The following is a 20,701-nucleotide window of genomic DNA, read 5'->3' on the forward strand; positions in this document are numbered from 1 at the left end:
AACAATAGTCAAAATGTGGAAAGAGCCTAAATGTCCACCACCTGATGAATGGATCAAGAAGATGTGGTATATATATCTATACAATGGAGTACTACATGGAAAAGAGAAAGAATGAAATATGGCCATTTGTAGCAAAGTGGATGGACCTCGAGGGTGTCATGCTAAGCGAAATAAGTCAGGCAGAGAAGGACAGATACCACATGTTTGCACCATAGGTCTAACAGGAGACAACGACAAACCTAATGGAGGACCAGGGGGAGGGGAAGAAAGAAAGAGTTGGGGAGAGAGAGGGACATAAAACTTGAGAGACTATTGAATGCTGAAAATGAACTGAGGGTTGAAGGGGACAGGGGAGGGTGGAAAAGAGGTGGTGGTGATGGAGGAGGGCACTTGTGGGGAAGAGCACTTGGGTGTTGTATGGAAACCAATTTGACAATAAACTACTTTAAAAAATTTTTAAAAAAGAACAAATCAAAAAACTATAGATACTTGTGAGGATGTGGAGAAATGGGCACCCTCCTACACTGTTGGGTGAGAATGTAAACTGGTGCAGCCTCTCTGGAAAACAGTGTGGAGGTTCTTCAAAAAACTATCAATAGAACTCCCCTATGACCTAGCATTAGCACTGCTGGGGATCTACCCAAGGGATACAGAAGTGCTGATGCATAGGAGCACATGTACCCCAATGTTCATAGCAGCAATGTCAACAATAGCCAAAACATGGAAAAAGCCTAAATGTCCATCACCTGATGAGTGGATCAAGAAGATGTGGTATATATACACAATGGAGTACTACATGGCAATGAGAAAGAATGAAATATGGCCATTTGTAGCAATGTGGATGGACCATGCTAAGCGAAGTAAGTCAGGCAGAGAAGGACAGATACCATATGTTTGTACTCATAGGTCTAACAGGAGAACAGGAGAGACTTAACAAAGGACAATGGGGAGGGGAGGGGGAAAGAGAGTTGGGGAGAGAGAGGGACACAAATCATGAGACACTATTGAATACTGAAAAGGAACCAGGAGTTGAAGAGGGAGGAGGAGGGAGGAGGGAGGTGGTGGTAATGAAGGAGGGCATTTGTGGGGAAGAGCACTAGGTGTTATATGGAAATCAATTTGACAATAAACTATTAGGGAAAAAATACATGTTCCTACTTCCAACATAATTTCATAGTTATTTCACATGGAGCTCTATCTTTTTAAGATTACCTATCATTTCTCTGAAACATTATCCCCTCACCAGAGCAATGCTAGACTACTCACTATTCCACATATGGTTATGTCCTCTATCAACCCGTTCATGTTACTCTTATACCTGTACCAATCATACTCATCAATCCAAGACTATTTTAGACATAACCTTCTCTCCAAAACCTTTCCTGACTCCCCATCTTGGTGTTCTTTCCTCTGAAATCCCAACATGTGAAAGGTACTTCTTTTAAACCATTTATAACTTACTTTGCATCATAGGAATAAAATATAACTTGTCTTTTCCTGGATCATTTGAGAGAAAAAAATGTGCTTGTATTTATGTTTGAACACCCTGCAGGGCCAAGAACAGTTCTCTGCATTACAAGTTTTCAATACTTATTTTTAGGGTAGGAAAATGAACGAGTAAGTAAAAAGAAACATGAGAGTAAGAATGAGTAAGAAAAAAATACGTGAGAAGATCTGGTTTCTAAAACAATATATTAACCCTTAGACATAAGTGTGGTAGCCAAACCTCATTTATACTTTTCAGAGACTTTTTTTTCAACCATATTTTTGATGAAATCTAAATTATTTTTATTTTAACACATATATTTTACTCTGTGCCAAGCACTCATTTTAGCCTTTTGGATGCTGACCTAATTAATCCTTATAACAACTATATTTTACCTTATTTTACAAACTAGGAAACTGAGACATGAAGACTAAGTAATTTACCCAATGTTACAAGGTTAGTGCCAGAGCCCAGGAATTCTGACTCTAAAGACTATATATGTACCATGACTATATTTTGTACCTAAAAATATATTCTTCACAGAATTTAAAATCTGAATAAGTTGAAAATAAGGGTTTTTTTCTTAAAAGATCAATGTCATTATTAACTGCCTTATTAAAAAATGCTACATATAGTACAGAAATAAATTGAAGAGGCTACTAAGATATAGAGGGTCCCTATACTGAATCGTACCAAAATGCCTAGTTTTTGTGGGTGTTTTTTCTTTCTTTTAACTTTTCCTGTTTGATTTTTTTTCCCCTTGACATTGTTGTTAACCACTTATGGCTATCAATGTACCTAATGTGTCTTCATCCTTTTTTCAACTTAATGAAATATGTATTGTGTAAGAACCAACAGGGCTCTAAGGAGTTTTTTTCCTAAAGTTCTTTATGCTTTGTTTCAAAATGATCTGGTTTCAGGACTGAATTCTATTAAGTTGAGGCCATTAGAAGTCTGATCCAAAGATAAACTGGGCATTACTACATAATTTCTGATGGCATAAATAGTTATGTAAATGAAGTAAATAAAATGTAAATAAAAGTTAACAATGCTCTCCCCAAAGTAGCTTATAAAAGCCCTTCTCATTATTAGAAAATGTCATACTATTTCTTAGTTATAGCAACAAACAGCATATAATTTTTCCTATTCTTACCTTTGCGCCACCCAAAAATCCAAGAGAAATGGCAACCCTAGCTCGCAGATCTGGCCTGTCTTTGGGCCACACATAAGAAAGCATTGCTTTTATGATTTTCCGAGTATCAACATCTTTTAACTGTTGAAAGAGGGAAAACAAAGCAGTAATTAACATGTTGTTTCACATACAACTATATTTCAATAATGTAGAATATGTAAATATTTAAGAAAAATTTGAAAACATTACAAACATAACTTTTTTTATTCGAGTACAACTAACATACAGTGTTAATTCAATCTCTATCAAAACACCAATGACATTTTTTCACGGAACCAGAACAAATAATACTAAAATTTGTATGGAATTTCAAAAGACCCTGAATAGCTAAAACAATCTTGAAAAAAAGAACAACCTTACATTCCAGCAATTACACTACTGGGTATTTATCCAAAAAACACAAAAACACTAATTCAAAGAGATATATGCACCCCTATGTTTATAGAAGCATTATTTACAATAGCCAAGATATGGAAGCAGCCCAAGTGTCCAGTGATTAATGAATGGATAAAGTGGTACATGTGCACTCACACACACACACACACACACACACACACACACACAAACATACACACACACAATCGAATACTACTCATTCATAAAAAGAATGAAATTTTGCCATGTGTAACGACACGGAAGGAGCTAGAGAGTGTCATGCTATGCGAAAAAAGTCAGTAAGAAAATGACAAATACCATATGATTTCACTCATCTCGAACTAAGAAACAGAACAAACATGCAAAGGGGAAAAAAGAGAGAAAGAGGGAGAGACAGAGAGAGAGAAACAAAGAAACAGACCCTTTCTGTTTTGTTTTTGAGAAAGAGAAAGAGAGAGGGAGAGAGAGAGAGTATGAGGGGGAGAGAAAGAGAGAGAGAGAGAGAGAGAGAGAGAGAGAGAGAGAGAGAGAGACAGACAGACAAAATCCAAAGCAGGCTCCAGGCTCTGAGCTGTCAGCACAGAGCCCAACATGGGGCTCGAACCCATGAATTGTGAGATTATGACCTGAGCAGAAGACAGACGCTTAACCAACTGAGCCACCCAGGTGCCCCAACAGATTCTCAATTATAGAGAACTGACAATAGCAGAAGAGAAGGGAGTGGGGGGATAAGGTGATGGGGATGGCGGGGGGACTATCTGTGATGAGCACTTAGCAATGTGTGGAATTGTTGAATTACCATATTATACATCTGGAACTAATATTACACTGTATGTTAACTGGAATTAAAATAAAAACTTAAAAAAATGACACTGGAGGTATCACAATCCCAGATTTCAAGATATACTACAAAGTAGTAATAATTAAAACAGTATGGTACTGCACAAAAACAGATACACAGATCAATGGAACAGAATAGAGAGTCCAGAAATAAACTTGCACTTTTGTGGTGAATGACTCTATGACAAAGGCGGTAAGACTATCCAATGGGAAAAAGACAGATTCTTCAACAAATGGTGCTCAGAAAACTGGAAAGCTACATGGAAAAAAATGAATCTGGACCATTTTCTTACACCATACACAAAAATAAACTCAAAATGGATTAAAGACCTAAATATGAGACCTGAAACCATAAAATTCCTAGAACAAAACATCAGGAGTAATCTCTTCTTTGACATCAGCCATAGAAACATTTTCTTAGGTATGTCTCTTCTGGCATGTGAAACAAAAGCAAAATTAAACTATTGGACTATGCCAAAACAAGAAGCTTTTGCACAGTGAAGGAAATCATTTTTAAAAAGGCAACCTACTGAATGGTAGAAGATATTTGCATACATAACTTTTATTCTGACTCTAACTATGCTCAGTATCTTTCAAGCTCAAACTATCCTGGAAAAAGAGAAACTCTTTCAGTTGCTTTTAAAAAGCTACTTATATCCCTTAACTTTTTACTTCCAGCTACAGCCATTTTCATAATTGCCAAAAAGGTATTCAGTGGAGGCAACGGGACTTGTATTATACATTTATTTCTCATCTATTAAGCTATCAATACATTATACAAATTTAATAAATAATTCAATAGTTCCATTTTTGTGGTCAAAATCTTTATATACTTTTGGGCTCTTTATCAAAATGTTTATTTAATATAGTTTGGAGCCTTCAGTCTAAACTTCATGATAAAGTAGAGTTATAAAGCAATGTTTATGAAAGTAGGAGTCTTGGTATTAACTATATAGAATATAGGTTGCGTTATTAAAAATTTCAACAAAACCAACAAAAAATTTTCTAATCATGCTTAATCTGAACTACATCATTTCACATTTTTCTTTCTCTCAAGCTCCTGAGGCAACATTCTCATGAAATACTTTTGTTTTAATTTCAGCTTTTGGGAGCAGAATATTAAGAATCAAAACCACACTTTGTAAAGCCAAAATAAGATCAATACATATATGTTCCAAAATTACTATGTTACTATAGTTGGCAAAAGAACCTTCATTTTAAAACCTGAATTATCTACTCAATTTCTGGAATAGATATTTAAAGAAGTTAACACTCATTGCTGGTGAAGTTGTATTGAAATGGGTACTCTAACACACTGTTAATGGGAGAGTACACTGAAACAATCTTTCCAGAAAGAATTCGATACCCACCATCAGCTTTTAAAATAATTTGCCCTTTGTGTCAAGAATTTCATTTCTGGAAACTTATGCTTTAAATTTTTTTTAATGCTTTTTTATTTATTTTTGATATAGAGAGAGACAGAGCATGAGAGGGGGAGGGGCAGAGAGAGAAGGAGACACAGAACCGGAAGCAGGTTCCAGGCTCCGAGCTAGCTGTCAGCACAGAGCCTGACGCGGGGCTCGAACCCACAAATGTGAGATCTGACCTGAGCCAAAGTCAGAGGCTTAACCGACCGAGCTACCCAGGTGCCCCTGGAAACTTAGGCTTTAAAAAATACTTAAGAATATGCTGCAAGTTGAATCAATTTTACTTCATAAAAATTTCTTGAATCTGTCTACTTTTATTTTTACTACCAACCTCATATTAGCTATCATACTCTCTCACCCTAAACCACTGCAACCACCTCCTAATTGATTTCTCTGCATCCACTCTGCTCCTTGTTCAATTATTTCATCCTGCAATCAGATATTGCATTCAATACATAAACTCCCAGTATAAAACCCTTCAACTGCATCCTATTGCTCTTAAAGATCAAAGTCTATAACATGGCTTGTGAGGGTGTTCTTGGCTTGGTTCCTGACTGCTTTCAGTGTTCATGCCATACGAGCTTTCTTTTCTTTTAGTTCCTCAAATATACTATAATCCCTCCTGCCACAAAGCATTTGCAAGGTATCACTCATTCTGCCTGAAATAATCTCCCTCTGTGCAATACCAACACCCCCCCTCAACCTCTCCTACTAATTAGTTAACTGCCATACAAGCAGCACTTCTTCCATGAGGACTTCCCTAACCCTAGTCAGGATCCTTGGCTGTATTCTTTCACATTAGAGTATTCCTCTCTTCCAGAGCATCCATTTTAGTTATAAACTACATATACAGAAGTGATTTGATTAATATCTGCTCTCCTGTTATAATTTAAGTTCCAGGGGCACCTGACTCAGTCCAGTCCATTAAGCGTCAGACTTCGGCTCAGGTCATGATCTCATGGTTCATGGGTTTGAGCCCTGCCTCGGGCTCTGTGCTGACAGCTCAGAGCCTAGAGGCTGCTTCGAATTCTGTGTCTCCTTCTTTCTCCGCCCCTCCCCCACTTGTGCTATGCTCTCTCTCTCAAAAATAAACAAACATTTAAAAAAAATTTTTTTTAAAGATTTAAATTCCATGAGTAGCAACTTTGTATCTGGTGCTCACTGTTGTAACTCAATACCAAATATAGTGGCTGACATACAGTAGATACTCAACACGTATCTACTGAATAACAGAATGAAAAATTTAGCTATAAGGATGTTTATTCTCATGTGGTTTTAACAGGAAAAAAGTTGGAAACAGCCAAAATGATCAATAATGGAGTACTGTGTAAACAAATTACAGTGAATGTACACAACAAACTGTAGCCATTCAGAAATATATGTAGTGAAACAGATAGATACATGCGAAGTGAAAAAGGCAGAGGACACTTATTTTTCCTGTTAAAAAAAGCAACCCGTTTATGAGTTTACACATGCAAACAAAGGGGTCAGAAAGCAGCTCACCCAAAAGTGTTAAAATAAGGAGCTGTGAGTAGATGGAAACACTAATGATTTTTTATATTCTTTGTGCTTGCTTAAATTTTCTGTGGTTCATATATAATAAGAAAAAAATTTACTTCATCTTGCAGGAAGAAAGTTACACAATTTCAATTAAATGTACGCAGCAAGGAATAGGGGAAAATAGCCAACATATAAGAAACCCAGACATTACATTATTCAGAGTAGTTTAATATTATGGTTATTGCCCCCCCAAACTCAGAAAACTATTTTTCTAGTCACCTTTAGTCAATTTACGGAGTAAAGAGCAATAGAAATAAAACTGTTCATACTACACTAAAAACGGGACTATCTTCCTGGCTGCTTTAAAGATAGAAGGTGGTGCTTGGAATTCTCTCTCTCTCTTTCTCTTCCTCCCTCCCCCTCCCTCTCCCACCAGCTGTCTCTCAAATAAATAATCTTGAAAAAAAGATATAAGTTGGAAAAAACATGAATTGCTGAAAATACAGTCCTTAATGTTTTATTTTATACACACATATACTCACATATGCTCTCATAACCAGTAAGGTATTTTTAAATGGTAATAAGGCTATAATTTTAAAAGTTACTTTTTCAATCAAACTATTACTAAATAAACATAATTTAATGCATTATAATGAAAATTGAGACATTTCAACCACTTTCTTGTTTCCCAGGTTTTATTAGTCTTATTTTTCTTGATGGAATGACAAAAAGGCCCTGCTTCTGCATATCTTTAGAAACATTTTCTCCTGCCAAAACCTTCTACAACAGATCCCAAAATTTTTCAATAAGGACACAGAGAAGTTATGGCTAAGAGCAAGAAAATTATTCTAATTGGTTTAATAGTGCATAAAATGTGACCATTTCATTTAACAAAATGGGTTCTAAAGTTGTGTAATCAGGAATTATGAGTTCATTCAGCTATAAAGTACATGACTTAAGTTATACATTAGATACACTATAAAGTTTGAAAAATGTCTTTTTTATAAAAGTGGAGGCCAAACCAAAAAGGAATGCCAGAGGCTAAGGGACAGTTTTAAAGAATTTTAAACCAACTCATTCTGGCTGTACAAGAGTAAACATGGGGAGGTCTCATTACAGATCCTGAAAGATCATGTATCACATTTCAAAATCACCACAATCACCATAGTGTGAACACCCATAACTGGGTAACAATGTTAATTCTGAAAGACAAAAGGGTGATCGAAAGCCACAAGCTTGAGACTGAATTCAAAATCACCTATCAACTTACCTTTTCATTTCAGACTAAGCAATAATATACATACCCTTTTAAGATCACATTCTTAAAGAAAGGGTAGAAAATATAGGAAATGGTCAAGAAGGATAACAAGAAATTGGCTTATCTGAAAATGTACTGTGTAAAAAGGAATCACAGTATAGGGGGAAAATGATTTAAGTAAGAAGTTATTTCACAGGGGTCAAAATTCCTGACATAGCCAATGGTTGAAATCATAATAATTTTTATTTAAGCCCCATTTACAATTATGCAGAAGTTTTACACATAAAACATAAACTTCTTTCACTTTTCCGTTTATCATTTTCACAGTAAATAGAATTTAAAAGTTATTTAAAAAAAATAACTGTGGGATGCCTGGGTGTCTCAGTGAGTTAAGCATCTGACTTTGGCTCAGATTATGATCTTACAGTTCATGAGTTTGAGCCCCATGTTGGACTCTATGCTGACAGCTCAGAGCCTGGAGCCTGTCTCCGGTTCTGTGTCTCCCTCTCTCTCTCTGCCCCTTCCCTGCTTGTGCTCTATTTCTGTCTCTCAAAAATAATAAATAAATGGTCAAAATAAAACATAACCTGTGATGAAATCTCATGATAACAAAAGCTCTCTAAATTTGAATGCTACAGAAATATTAAAAGGCCTACAAAAGTAGAAGTGAATCTACTTTTCTCTTTGCTAACAATATATACAATGCAGCCTTCTTGTTATAGCCAAATAGCCTCAAATTTAAAACATGAACTGATAGTTTAAGCCCCGTTAAAACTAGTACTATGTTAGTATGCGGAATAAAAGGTTTTACAAAGGTCTCAACTATATACTGGAATTAGCTTGCCATAATAAAGGAAATCAGTTAGATTCAGGAAAAAAAACCCCACAATACAAGTAATTTAAGAAGAAATTCAAATGGGCTCACAGATCTCTGTATGGTAACAAAATGAGTTTGGAAGAAGATATTTGGGAACATCAGAGAGCTGTCCAAGAGGAGATGAAAGAAACTGAAAATAATGTGGGCCAACATAAAAAAAATTGATGCTACAAAAAGAGATGATATCAGAAACAATACTCAATAAATATTTATTTAATTAATAAATTATCCATTCTTAAATACATGAGGATAAATTTTCATTAATATTCAGGAGGTATAACTTACTTTATTTATTAAATCATCTTAAAAATCTAAGTAACATATTTTTAAATATTTTAAAATATTTACTTATTTGGTACTAATACAGAGCTTCATAAGCCTTATGAGGCAAGGCAGACAAAAAGAAATAATGAAAGGAATATCTACTTGTACACAGGTAGCTAAAACTGCACAATCACCACATGGTGAGCCAAAAACAAAATGCATAAATAAAACTGGGTGCATCTGACTCAATAGGTTATAACTGGAAGGCTACAAATTGTACTGTTTATATGCAGCAGTGTTGAATTCAACAGTGTGACCTGAGGGAGAAATGTAGTGATTCATAGCCATAAGCACTGTAAATGAATGCTACAGCTAATAACAATGTGGGCAGGGCACAAAAAGGAAAATAAAAAAAATTAAAACACATCTGAAGCAACTCCCTTGGTAGAATTTTTAGATACTAAAGATAACTGCACATTAATAAGCTAAATATATGTTTTGCTTCTCAGGTCAGTAACTTCATATCTTGCACCAGAAAAGGTTATCTAGCAATGAAGCAAGAACAATTTTTTCCACCAAGAGTTCATTGCTTCCAAGGGTGTGTAGTTTAATCGGCTCTGATAATAAGAGAGTAAGAAAAAAGAAAATGAGCTTTTGATAAAGGTAACAGAATCACCTGCTCTTTAATTGATATGGGATTTATCTAAGAATTCTAGTTATAAAGACAATCCTGAATTCAGGGGTACCTAGCTGGCTCAGTCAGTAAAATATGTGACTCTTGATCTTGGGGTCGTAAGTTCAAGTTCCACTTTGGATATTGAGATTAATTTAAGAAAAAAATCACATTCCTGAATTCTAATATCAAGAAATGTTCTAATACTAAATCAAGGGACTAGTTTATAAAGAAACTACTTAGGGGCAAAATTTGTGGTGAGGAAGAAAAAAATATATACTAAAATTTTTGGATGCAATTTGTTTTGTATAAATGTGTACTATAGACTGAATGCTTTTTCCCTAAAGAACCAACTTAGCAGCAAATAATTTTGAAATGCCCACAATTTTATGGATAAGCAAACTGTCCAGAGAAGAGAACTGTCTCTTCAATCAATGCTAAAGGTAACTAACTGCAATTAAAGGAATAAATTCAACCACTACTTCAACACAGTTAGAAATAACAGTGGCTTGAAAAAAGCTAGGTCAAAAGACAAGCAAGTTGAGCAGATATCTAATGGAAAAATTGAGAGGGTAACTGAAAAACTTCTCCAATATTACTGGGGATGTAAGTATACAATATGTTTATGGATGGGAGATGAAAGATCTATTATCAGGAAGAGCTCCATTATTGTTAATTTCTCTGTACCTTAAGGTTTATTTTCCATACTCTATTGGTCTATAAATGAAGAGTTTATCTAGCAGTGAAAAGGTCCTAAAATGGCTTATGGTACATATAAGATATATTTGTACTCAACAGTCAACTTAATAATGCATAATAAAAAAATAACAAACTGACTGATATTCACACTGACGAGTCAGTTAATTCCCTATCCCAAGGGAAGTCAATTGGAAAAATCAGATGAAGTGCATAAGGCTGTTTGATGATGAATAAAATCAGAGCTAGAAAACAACCTCTCCACGTCATTCAAGTATTCTTGTGCATTGGACTAAATGTCCATTCAGCTGAACAAGACTGGAGATTTGTTATTCCATTATCTCTCCAGAACTCAAATTTTTTAATACTCCAACCTGCTGTTCCACTCCTTCTGATTATAGCAAGTTTTATACCAAATCTCTCTGTTCTACTAAATCTTAATCTCTCTTATAATACTACTAGCTTCTGACTACATCCAATGAGGATCTGCTTCTAACATAAAAAAAAGAGTATGTCAAGCAATATCTGGAAAGTAGTCCTTATTTTAAGTTCTTCATTACTCATGTCATTATAAGCACAGAATTAACTAATTAGTAAACAAATTGATTCTTCAAAAGAAGCACATTAAAAAAAGTTTAAATGCAGGAGTATAACACCAAAATTCTTCAAAAATCTTAAGATGCTATTGTAAAACAAGTAATTTTCTTAATTTATCTATTTTAAAAACAAGAGCTTCAAAATACTGAAACCACCACTCTTTTTTCACAATCCCTTTTACTACAGGGATTGGATAAACAGATGATTTAAATAACTCCTGAGCATTATTATTTTTGTTAGTAGAGTTAAGAACATACAAGTGATGCAGCCCACTGTGGAAAACAGCATGGAGGTTCCTCAAAAATTTAATAATTGAACTACCTTAAAACCCAGCAATCACACAACTGGGTATTTACACAAAGAATACAAGAACACTAATTCAAAGGGATACATGCACCCCTATGTTCATAGCATTATTTACAATACCAAGATATGGAAACAGCCCAAGCATCTACTGACTGATGAATAAAGTAAGAAGATGTGGTGTGTGTGTGTGTGTGTGTGTGTGTGTGTGTGTGTATGTATATATATGTATATATACACAATGGAATATTATTTTGCTATCAAAAAGAATGAAGTCTTGTCATTTATAACAACATGGATGGAACTAGAGAGTATAATACTTAGCAAAATAAGTCAAAGAAAGACAAATACCCATATGATTTCACTCATATGTAGAATTTAAGAAACAAAACAAACAAGCAAAGGTAAAAACAATAGAGAGAGAGAGAAAACAAGAAACAGACTCCTAATTATAGAGAACAATCTAATGGTTACCAGAAGGGAAGGGGTGGCAGAATAGGTTAAATAGGTGATGGGGATTAAGGAGTACACTTGTTTGCTGTGATAAGCACTGGGTGATATATGAAAATGTTGAATTATTATATTATACACTTGAAACAAATAGAATATTGTATGTTAACTAACTGGAATTAAAATAAGAACTTTAAAAAATAGTATGGATAATTAAATGAATGGATCAGGTAGATGGAGAATTTATCAGAAAACTAGGGGACATTCTAGGACCTTTCTAAACTAAGAGTACAAAAGGGGAAATATTAACCACAAAACACATACACATTGCTTCTAAGTGCTAAATCTAATTTATCTATGTATTTATAAGGCTGGATTATATAACAAATAATGTCAACCAGTGCTATTTAAATAAAGAAATAAAATGTTGAGGTTGATAACTTTTTTTCTTTTTTAGTCAATCATAAAATTTTTTGTTTTAAGCCCAAAAAGGTCTCAGCTATATAACCATGGTCAATTCATGAGGTTTTGCAGAAGACCTGTGGCTATAAGAGTCAATCAAAGTATTCTGGAAGATAATAATCTTGAATGTGTGTGTGTGTGTGTGTGTGTGTGTGTGTGTGTGTGTGTGTGCGCGCGCGCACGTGCGCGTGTGCGCGCACCGCGCGCACACACGTACGTACGCATTCTATGCAAGTACGATATGTATAAGAATTTTTAGTTACTTGTTATTCACTCTTACCCCTTCTTTTGGGTCTGTGTGGAGTCCTCCTCCTGCATGACCATGCCAACATGTCCTCTTTTCTATCAGCGGCCATGCCTGGAGAGCCTAGTTGAAGATGATACCAAGTGGTCCATTAGCTATTACAGAATTTCTGATCTTTAAAACTCTGACTTAGACTAATCTAATGAATGTGTCACATACAAATTGGTAAGCATGGCTTTTAGCCTAGCTTAACAAAGCAAAACACCTTCACAATTGGCTTACGATACACTTACACAAAGAATATTGAAATATAACTAATATTCATACAAAAGTTACCTTCTCTAAAGAGCTTTTGAAATTAATGCTTAAAACCTTTGATGTATATTACACTTCTATTTGATTTATACCTGCTTTCTTATTGTCATTTGCTACTATAGTACTATGTAATCTGTTAATCATTAGCAAAGACTATCCTATGGTTAACTAATTATATCCCACTTGCCTTCCATATGTATACAGTTTTGCTTTATAATTTAATATAGTTCATTTTGTATAATTGATTCTTTTCCTTATTCATGCTCATATGAGTACTTTTAATGCTTACTGTCTTATGCTACAGTAATATGTATGCATATTTTGTCCTTTCTATTATATGGTAAGTTTCTTGAAATTAAGATACTCTCCTTTATCCTTGTATCTTCCATGGCTTATACCAGTGTCTTGCACATGGGCAGAGTAGATCTCAATGCTTAATGGATTAGTTTATAAAACAGAGCTATCTATAATCAACTAGCCTTGAAAATATGCAAACATCTTGCCTAGAACAAAATTTTTAAAAAAGTCTTAAGACTAATTCTTAGGTTAGAGGATATAAAAGTTAAATCATTTGAAAAAATATAACAGTTAAATAAGACAGTAAAGATTAGACTCAAAATTTAAGCTTGCTAATATTTAGTTTTTCCTCAATGAAAACATAGTTAATGAAATAAATACATAAAATAATGCTTCTTCAGTAGCTATAATAATCAATAATTAATGAATTAATAAAGGAAATAGTTCTTTACAAACAATAATGTGTATCAGTGTGAAATCATAATAGTATGAGCTTTGGGTCAAGCTATGAAAATGAACCACAAAAACCAAAAGTGTCTTCTTATTTTCACCAGTTGAGAACAAAAAATAATTTCCATAAATGGGTTATTGATTCTTGGATCAACAATCTTTAAAGCATTTTTATAGGGAAAAACATCAAAATATAAATTTTAGTGTGATACTGTCTCTGTGACATTTTTTTCCATCTAAAAGACGAGCAACAAATTATATCAAGGAGTCTGATGAATACCACACAAGATAATAAGGTCTTCAACAAAGCAAAAGATTGAAATGTTATTCACTTTAACAGCCTCTGCATAAATTAGAACAATGCCTTGTAATGCAAGTAATTGTTAATCAGAAATAATAAAGGCAGTACTCAGGGTTTAGACTGTCTTGCAATTTTCTAAACTTTTTCTACCTTGGAGAATAGCCTGTATAGTTTTAGAAGACTGAGACATTTTAACATTGTCTTTCATTTATATTAACAATAAAAAATAACCTTTATCAACAAGTAAACTAAGCATCAGGCTCTAATAAGAATACAGTCCCTTGATACTCTGCCATCTGAACATCTTCAAAGGTAAAGGACTTTCACTCATTTGAAAATCTTACAGCATTCCATATATCAAATACAAATTATCAGGATAATTTTAAGTGTCAACAAGCTGATATTACATTTATAAAAGCATTCTGAAAATGTTACTGTAGCTGGCACTGATCTCAAGAGATTCTGACAGATTTCTCCAGGAGTGAAATATAATCAAGATATCTACCCCTATTTCTATGACCAGAAACATAATTTCTTATTCATCACTCAGTATTTAGAAAAAAAAATGAAAAAAGGATTTGAGAAATACAAAATATGTAGTATAAATTTGAAAATGCTTGAAGGATTTGCACATTTTTCCAAGTTATATGTAGAATATCTGCTTAATCTTACCCTGGTAACATGTAATATCTGTCTTAAGTTGCCTTTTCCCAGTCTCTGCCATGTACTATGTTTTAATGACTCTGGGATCTGCAGAAGAGAAAAAAAAGGAAGAACTTTCAGAATAAATAATTAAGAGATTTCATCTATTCTCCTGTATACATCTCTTAGGTCCATCTGGTCTAAAATGTCATTGAAATCTACTATTTCCTTGTTGATTTTCTGACTGGATGATTTAAGTTGGGTGTTAATGCTCCCTACTAGTATTACTATCAATTTATTCCTTTATGTATTTTAATAGTTGCTTTATGTATTTATGTGCTTCCATGTTGGTTGCATATTTATCACTGTTATATTGTCATTCTGGATTATTTATTATTATGTAGTGTCTTACTTGGTATCTTGTTACCCTGTTTTAAATTGTATTTTGTCTGACATAACTACAGCTACCCCAGCTTTCTTTTCACTTCTATTTGCATGATAAATCTTTTTCAATATCTTCACTATCAATCTGCATATTTTTAGGTGTGAATGGAGTCTCCTATAGGACGTATACAGATGGTTCTTACAATTTTGTCAATTCAGTCACCTTTTAATTGAATCATTCAGTCCATCTACATTTAAATCAATTATTGACAGGTATGTACTTACTGACATTTTGTTATTTTACAGTTGTTTTTGTAGTTCTCTCTTCCTTTCTTCTCTTGCTATCTTTAATTGTACTTTGATGGCTTTCTTTAGTGTTATGCTTGGATTCCTTTCTCTTTATTTTTTGTGTATTTACTATAGGTTTGGGGTTTGTGGTTATCATTAGATTATTATATAACATCTAAAATGTGTACCAGTCTACATTCAGTTGGTAGTCACGAAGATGGAATCCATTCTAAAAGCACTCAATTTCTTTTTACCACCCCCATGTTTTATGTATATACTTTAATATGGTATATTTTAGTTATATTTTATTATATTTTAGTTATACTTTATGAATATATGTATATACCATACTAAAATATGGTATTCTTATATTTTGTGACTCTCTTGACTGATTTTTTAATACATAATTGATTTTAATGTTTTTATGCTTTAACCTCCATACTGGTTTTATAAGTTATTAATCTACTACTTCTATTTTACATTTGCATTTACCTGTGAAATTTTTTCTTTTCATAATTTTCTTACTCTTAATTATGGCTTTTTCTTTCTATTCAAAGAATTTCCTTTAATTTTTCTTGAAGGCCACTGTAAGGGTTATGAACACCTTTAATTTTTGTTTATCTGGAAAACACTTTATCTCTCCTTCTATTCTGAATGATAACCTTCCTGGGTATTCTTGGTTGCAGATTTTTTTCCTTTCAGCACTTTAATACATGCCACTTCCTTCCAGACTGCAACACTTCTGCTAAAAAATCAGTTGGTAGCCTTATGGGATTTCCCACATAATATATATAATATATATTTTAAAAAATCCATCTAAAAGGGGAACAATATACATTCTCTTAAAGTACACATGGAACATTTTCCAGGACAGATCACATATTAGGTCATGAAACAAGTCTCAATAAATTTGAAAAGAAAGTCATATCATGTATGTTTTATGACCACAAGAGTATGAACCTAGAAATCAGTAGCAAGGACAATCTGGAAAGAACACAAATACATGAAGGCTAAATAACATGCTACTAAACAATGAATGGCTCAATCAAGAAATCAAAGAGGAAATCAAAAAATACATGGAGATAAATGAAAACAAAAACACAACAATAAAAAATCTTTGGGATGCAGAAAAGCTGTAAGGGCGAAGTTTCTAGCAATAGAGGCCTACTTCAAAAAATGAGAAATATCTCAAAAAAAACCATCTAATGTTACACCTAAAGGAGCTACAAAAAGAACATGCAAAGCCTAAAGCAAGTAGAAAAAAATACATAATAAAAAAATTACACAAGAAATAAAGGAAAGAGAGACTAAACAAACAATAGAACAGAATCCAGGAGTTGGTTCTTTGAGAAAATAAATAAAATTGATAAATCCTGACACAGACTCATCAAGAAAAATTAGAGATGACTCAAGTAAATAAAATCAGAACTGAAGGAGGAGAAATAACAACCAACATCACAGAAATACAAATGATAACAAGAGAAAGTATGAAAAATTACATGCCAATAACTTGGCAAAGTAGAAAAAATGGGCAAGTTCCTAGAAACATACAGCTTTCTAAAACTACATCAGGAAAAAATAAAAAAATTTAAACAGACTAATTACAAGCTAGGAACTATTATCAATAATCCAAAAACTCCCAACAAGTAAAAGCCCAGGACCAGATGGCTTCACAGTCATATTCTACCAAACATTTAAAGCAGAGTTAATGCCTATTTTTCTCAAACTATTAGTAAAAACAGAAAAGAAAGGAAAGCTTCCAAATTTATTCTATGAGAACAGCATTACCCTGATCCCAAAACAAGATAAAGTCAAACACAAAATAGAAAACTATAGGCCAGTATCCCAAATGAACATAGATGCAATTAAAAGTATTGTTCACCATGATCAAGTGGGATTTATTGCAGGGATGCAAGGGTCATTCAATATTCATAAATCAATCAAAAAGATACATAACATTAACAATAAAAGGATTTAAAAAAACCATTATGATCATCTCAATAGATGCAGAAAAAGCATCTGACAAAGGATTACATCCATTCATGATAAAAACTTTCAACAAAGAAAGTTTAAAGAAAACATATCTCAACATGATAAAGGACATCTCTGAAAAACCCAGAGCTAATAGCATACTCAATGGTGAAAAACTGAGAGCTTTTCCCCTAAAATGAGGAAAAAGACAAGGGTATCTACTCTCACCACTTTTATGCAACATAGTTTTAGAACTCCTAGCCACAGCAATCAGACAATAAAAAGAATATAAATAAGGCAACCGTATTAGTAAGGAAGAAAAAAAAACTGTCACTATCTGCAGATGACAGGTTATTATATATTAAAAACTCCGATGGGGCGCCTGGATGGCTCAGTTGGTTAAGCATCCAACTTCAACTCAGGTCATGATCTCAGAGTCTGTGGGTTCGAGCCCCACGTCAGACTCTGTGCTGACAGCTCAGAACCTGGAGCCTGCTTCGGATTCTGTGTCTCCCTGTCCCTCAGTCCCTTCCCTACTCCTGCTCTGTTTCTCTCTGTCTCAATTAAAAAAAAAAAAAAAACTCCAAAACATCAAAAAATAACTGGAACTGATAAATTCAGTTAAGTCACAGAACACAAAATTAATACACAGAAATCTGTTGCATTTCTATGCACTAATAATGAAGTAACAGAAAGAGAAATTAAGAAAACAATTCCATTTACAACTGCACCATAAAGATAACTATGAATAAACTTAAAAATAGATTTCTTTTATTGCCCACAAATATACATAAATCCCAAACCACAGCCAATGTTAGAGAGATAATTATGCTTTTATACATGCCTAAAAAGATAAAATATAAAATGTGTGAAAGTAAATTATATTCCTTATTAAAAGTATCAAACTGTATTTTCTTTTTTCCCACTTTTTAAAAAAATCTATATTTGTCTTTTTTTCCCTAAAGCCTTTGAAACCTTCAACCCCAACTCTTTCTCAAATGGCTTTTATGCACTCTTCAAACTCTCCTCCCTTTACTAACCCTCTTTACTGTATTTTATTATGTTCTACCTTGTATATGTTCCTTCTTTAGTCTTAATCACAATGCTAAATTTAGACAGTGGTCCAAGATCAGTTTTGCCAAATAGTTCTATGTAACAAGCAGATGGACTCCAATGAAAGATTCCTTGGGCCAACAAGTTTTTGTTTTGATAATGTTCAACAAGTAGAGTTGAAAGCAGGCAGAATAAAGAACCTCTCTCCATATTAATGAATACCAGAGACGTCTATAAAATGAACATATATCCTTCTGAAATGCACCATCAATTTGGTGAGGAAAAAATGTGCTTCTTAGGTCCAATCTCTCCCAAATGGCATGTAGTACTTAGGATTTCCCTAAGCAATAAATACATTGAACAAATAAATTCATGTCTTAATATGAATGTTAATGTTGTACACTGCAAAACAGAAAAAAGTCAAATCAACCAAAAACTAACTTCCATATACAAAAAAGCTAACCAAATTACTGAGAAAATTAACTCAGTTGTTTTCCAAAATGTGTTGAACAGTAGTACCTTCCTGCTTATGGATATTCCTGAATTATAAAGATTTCAAATCTAGTGATGGCTGTTTGCACAGTGACTTGACAAACTCGAGCTCCTACATGACTCCATGTATCTTCAAACTCTACAAGGCATCCACTGTCATGGTACCTTTCTGGGGCTTAACTCAATTGTTTCCCTCTCTGACTTTTTCCATACTTGTAGCTCACACAAACTTTACTTCCAAACTTCCTGTTTTACATAAGCTCCCAGTTTAAGTAACTAGACATCAAGGAAGATCTTGCACATGTTTGCACATTCATATGCAATTTAATCTTCACTGACTTTCAAAATTTGCCCAGTTATCTCAAGTAAGTGACTACCTTCTTTCCTCTCTCAAAATGATGGCTTAAATATGATCCATAGCTAAAAGATGAATGTTGGTAATACACTTAACAGCAAACCATATGTTCTGAAGTGATGTTGGTCAAAATTAAAATAACTTACCATAAAATATAAACCATTGAAAGTATCTATAAACCTCTTTAGAATTTCCAGTTCTCTCTTTAAACTTCATTTGGTTTTTTTAATTATTTTTTTTCTTTTTAGAGAGAGAGAGAGAGAGAGAGCGAGAGAGAGCGAGCGAGGGAGCATAAGGGCAGGAGGGCCCCGTGTGGAGCCTGATATAGGGCTCAACCTTACTAAATGAGAGATCATGACCTGAGCCAAAATCCAGAGTCGGATGCTTAAACAACTGAGCCACCCAGGCACCCCTAAACATTTTTTTATAAAATTTTTTTTCATGTTTATTTATTATTGAGAGACAGAGATAGAGTATGAGCCTGGGAGGGGCAGAGAGAGGGGGGAGACACAGAATCCAAAGCAGGCTCCAGACTCCGAGCTGTCAGCACAGAGCCTGACACAGGGCTCAAACTCACAACCGCGAGATCATGACCTGGGCCGAACTCAGATGCTGAACTGACTGAGACACCCAGGTGCTCCACCCCTAAACTTTTTAAATCAACCCATTTTGTCCCATAAGCATCAAGATTCAAGGTGAATAATTTAAAATGTTCGTATTCAAACTGAACTTCTAGTACTAAAATAGCATTGCTAAAATTATCAACTATTCAAGTATATAAAAAGTTCAGAAACAGTAAGATGAACACAGCTATAGTCAGTATCCAGCCTAAGAAATAACAGATAAAAAGAAAGCTCTGACATGCTCCTTTATGTTATCTACTTCCTGTTTCTCAGAATCAGCATTGAATATTTAAAATATCTTTCTCTACAAAAGTAAAAATAATGGTCACATAATGGGTTAACTTCTTTTGAGAGCTAGTCTCTTCACTTAAAATATTGTTTCACTTAGACTCAGGAAAGATGTCAAAGTAGGAGTATCCTGAGCTCAACTTGTTCCACATAGTTACATCTACGTGCTAACTGTGAAAATGACCTGAAGACTGACAGAACAAACCTTCCATGGCTAATTGTAGACAGGTCACATAGAAAAAGGAAAAATGGGTGGAGACATGGTTGGGAACTAAACCCCCTACACAACTAATCACAACCTGGAGGGACATAACAAGCAAGGAGAAGAAGAGGATCAGATCACTAGGGCATCCACCTTACTGGGAACCCACACTGGGAAGACAAACCCCCATAAAGTCTGGCCAACAGGGTGATAGGAAACCCAGTTCCTACCCTTTAAGAGCCAGTATACTAAATTTTTTTTAATATAACACAATTTTTTTAACATATGCAATTATTTTCCATCATTTACAATACAGTAGTTACAATGACACTCCAAACAGAAAAGCAAAGTAATAAATCAAAACCCCAACTTCTATTTCATGTAATTAGACTTATA

At 34.0% G+C, this 20,701-nt stretch overlaps 1 protein-coding gene across 2 annotated transcripts in view; it reads right to left on the reverse strand.

The window, feature by feature from the left end:
* Positions 1-20,701, reverse strand: part of ABCB7 (ATP binding cassette subfamily B member 7) — a 167,263-nt gene that overhangs the window by 68,209 nt on the left and 78,353 nt on the right. For both annotated transcript variants that reach the window (XM_029929812.1, XM_029929814.1), the window contains exons 2-4: positions 14,680-14,757; positions 12,681-12,767; positions 2,640-2,759 (exon numbers count right to left, since the gene is read on the reverse strand). In XM_029929812.1, coding sequence (XP_029785672.1) covers positions 2,640-2,759; positions 12,681-12,767; positions 14,680-14,757 — 285 coding nt within the window. The remainder of the gene's footprint in view (positions 1-2,639; positions 2,760-12,680; positions 12,768-14,679; positions 14,758-20,701) is intronic.

This window comes from Suricata suricatta, chromosome X, assembly GCF_006229205.1.
Source record: "Suricata suricatta isolate VVHF042 chromosome X, meerkat_22Aug2017_6uvM2_HiC, whole genome shotgun sequence".
NCBI classification, from domain to species: domain Eukaryota; kingdom Metazoa; phylum Chordata; class Mammalia; order Carnivora; family Herpestidae; genus Suricata; species Suricata suricatta.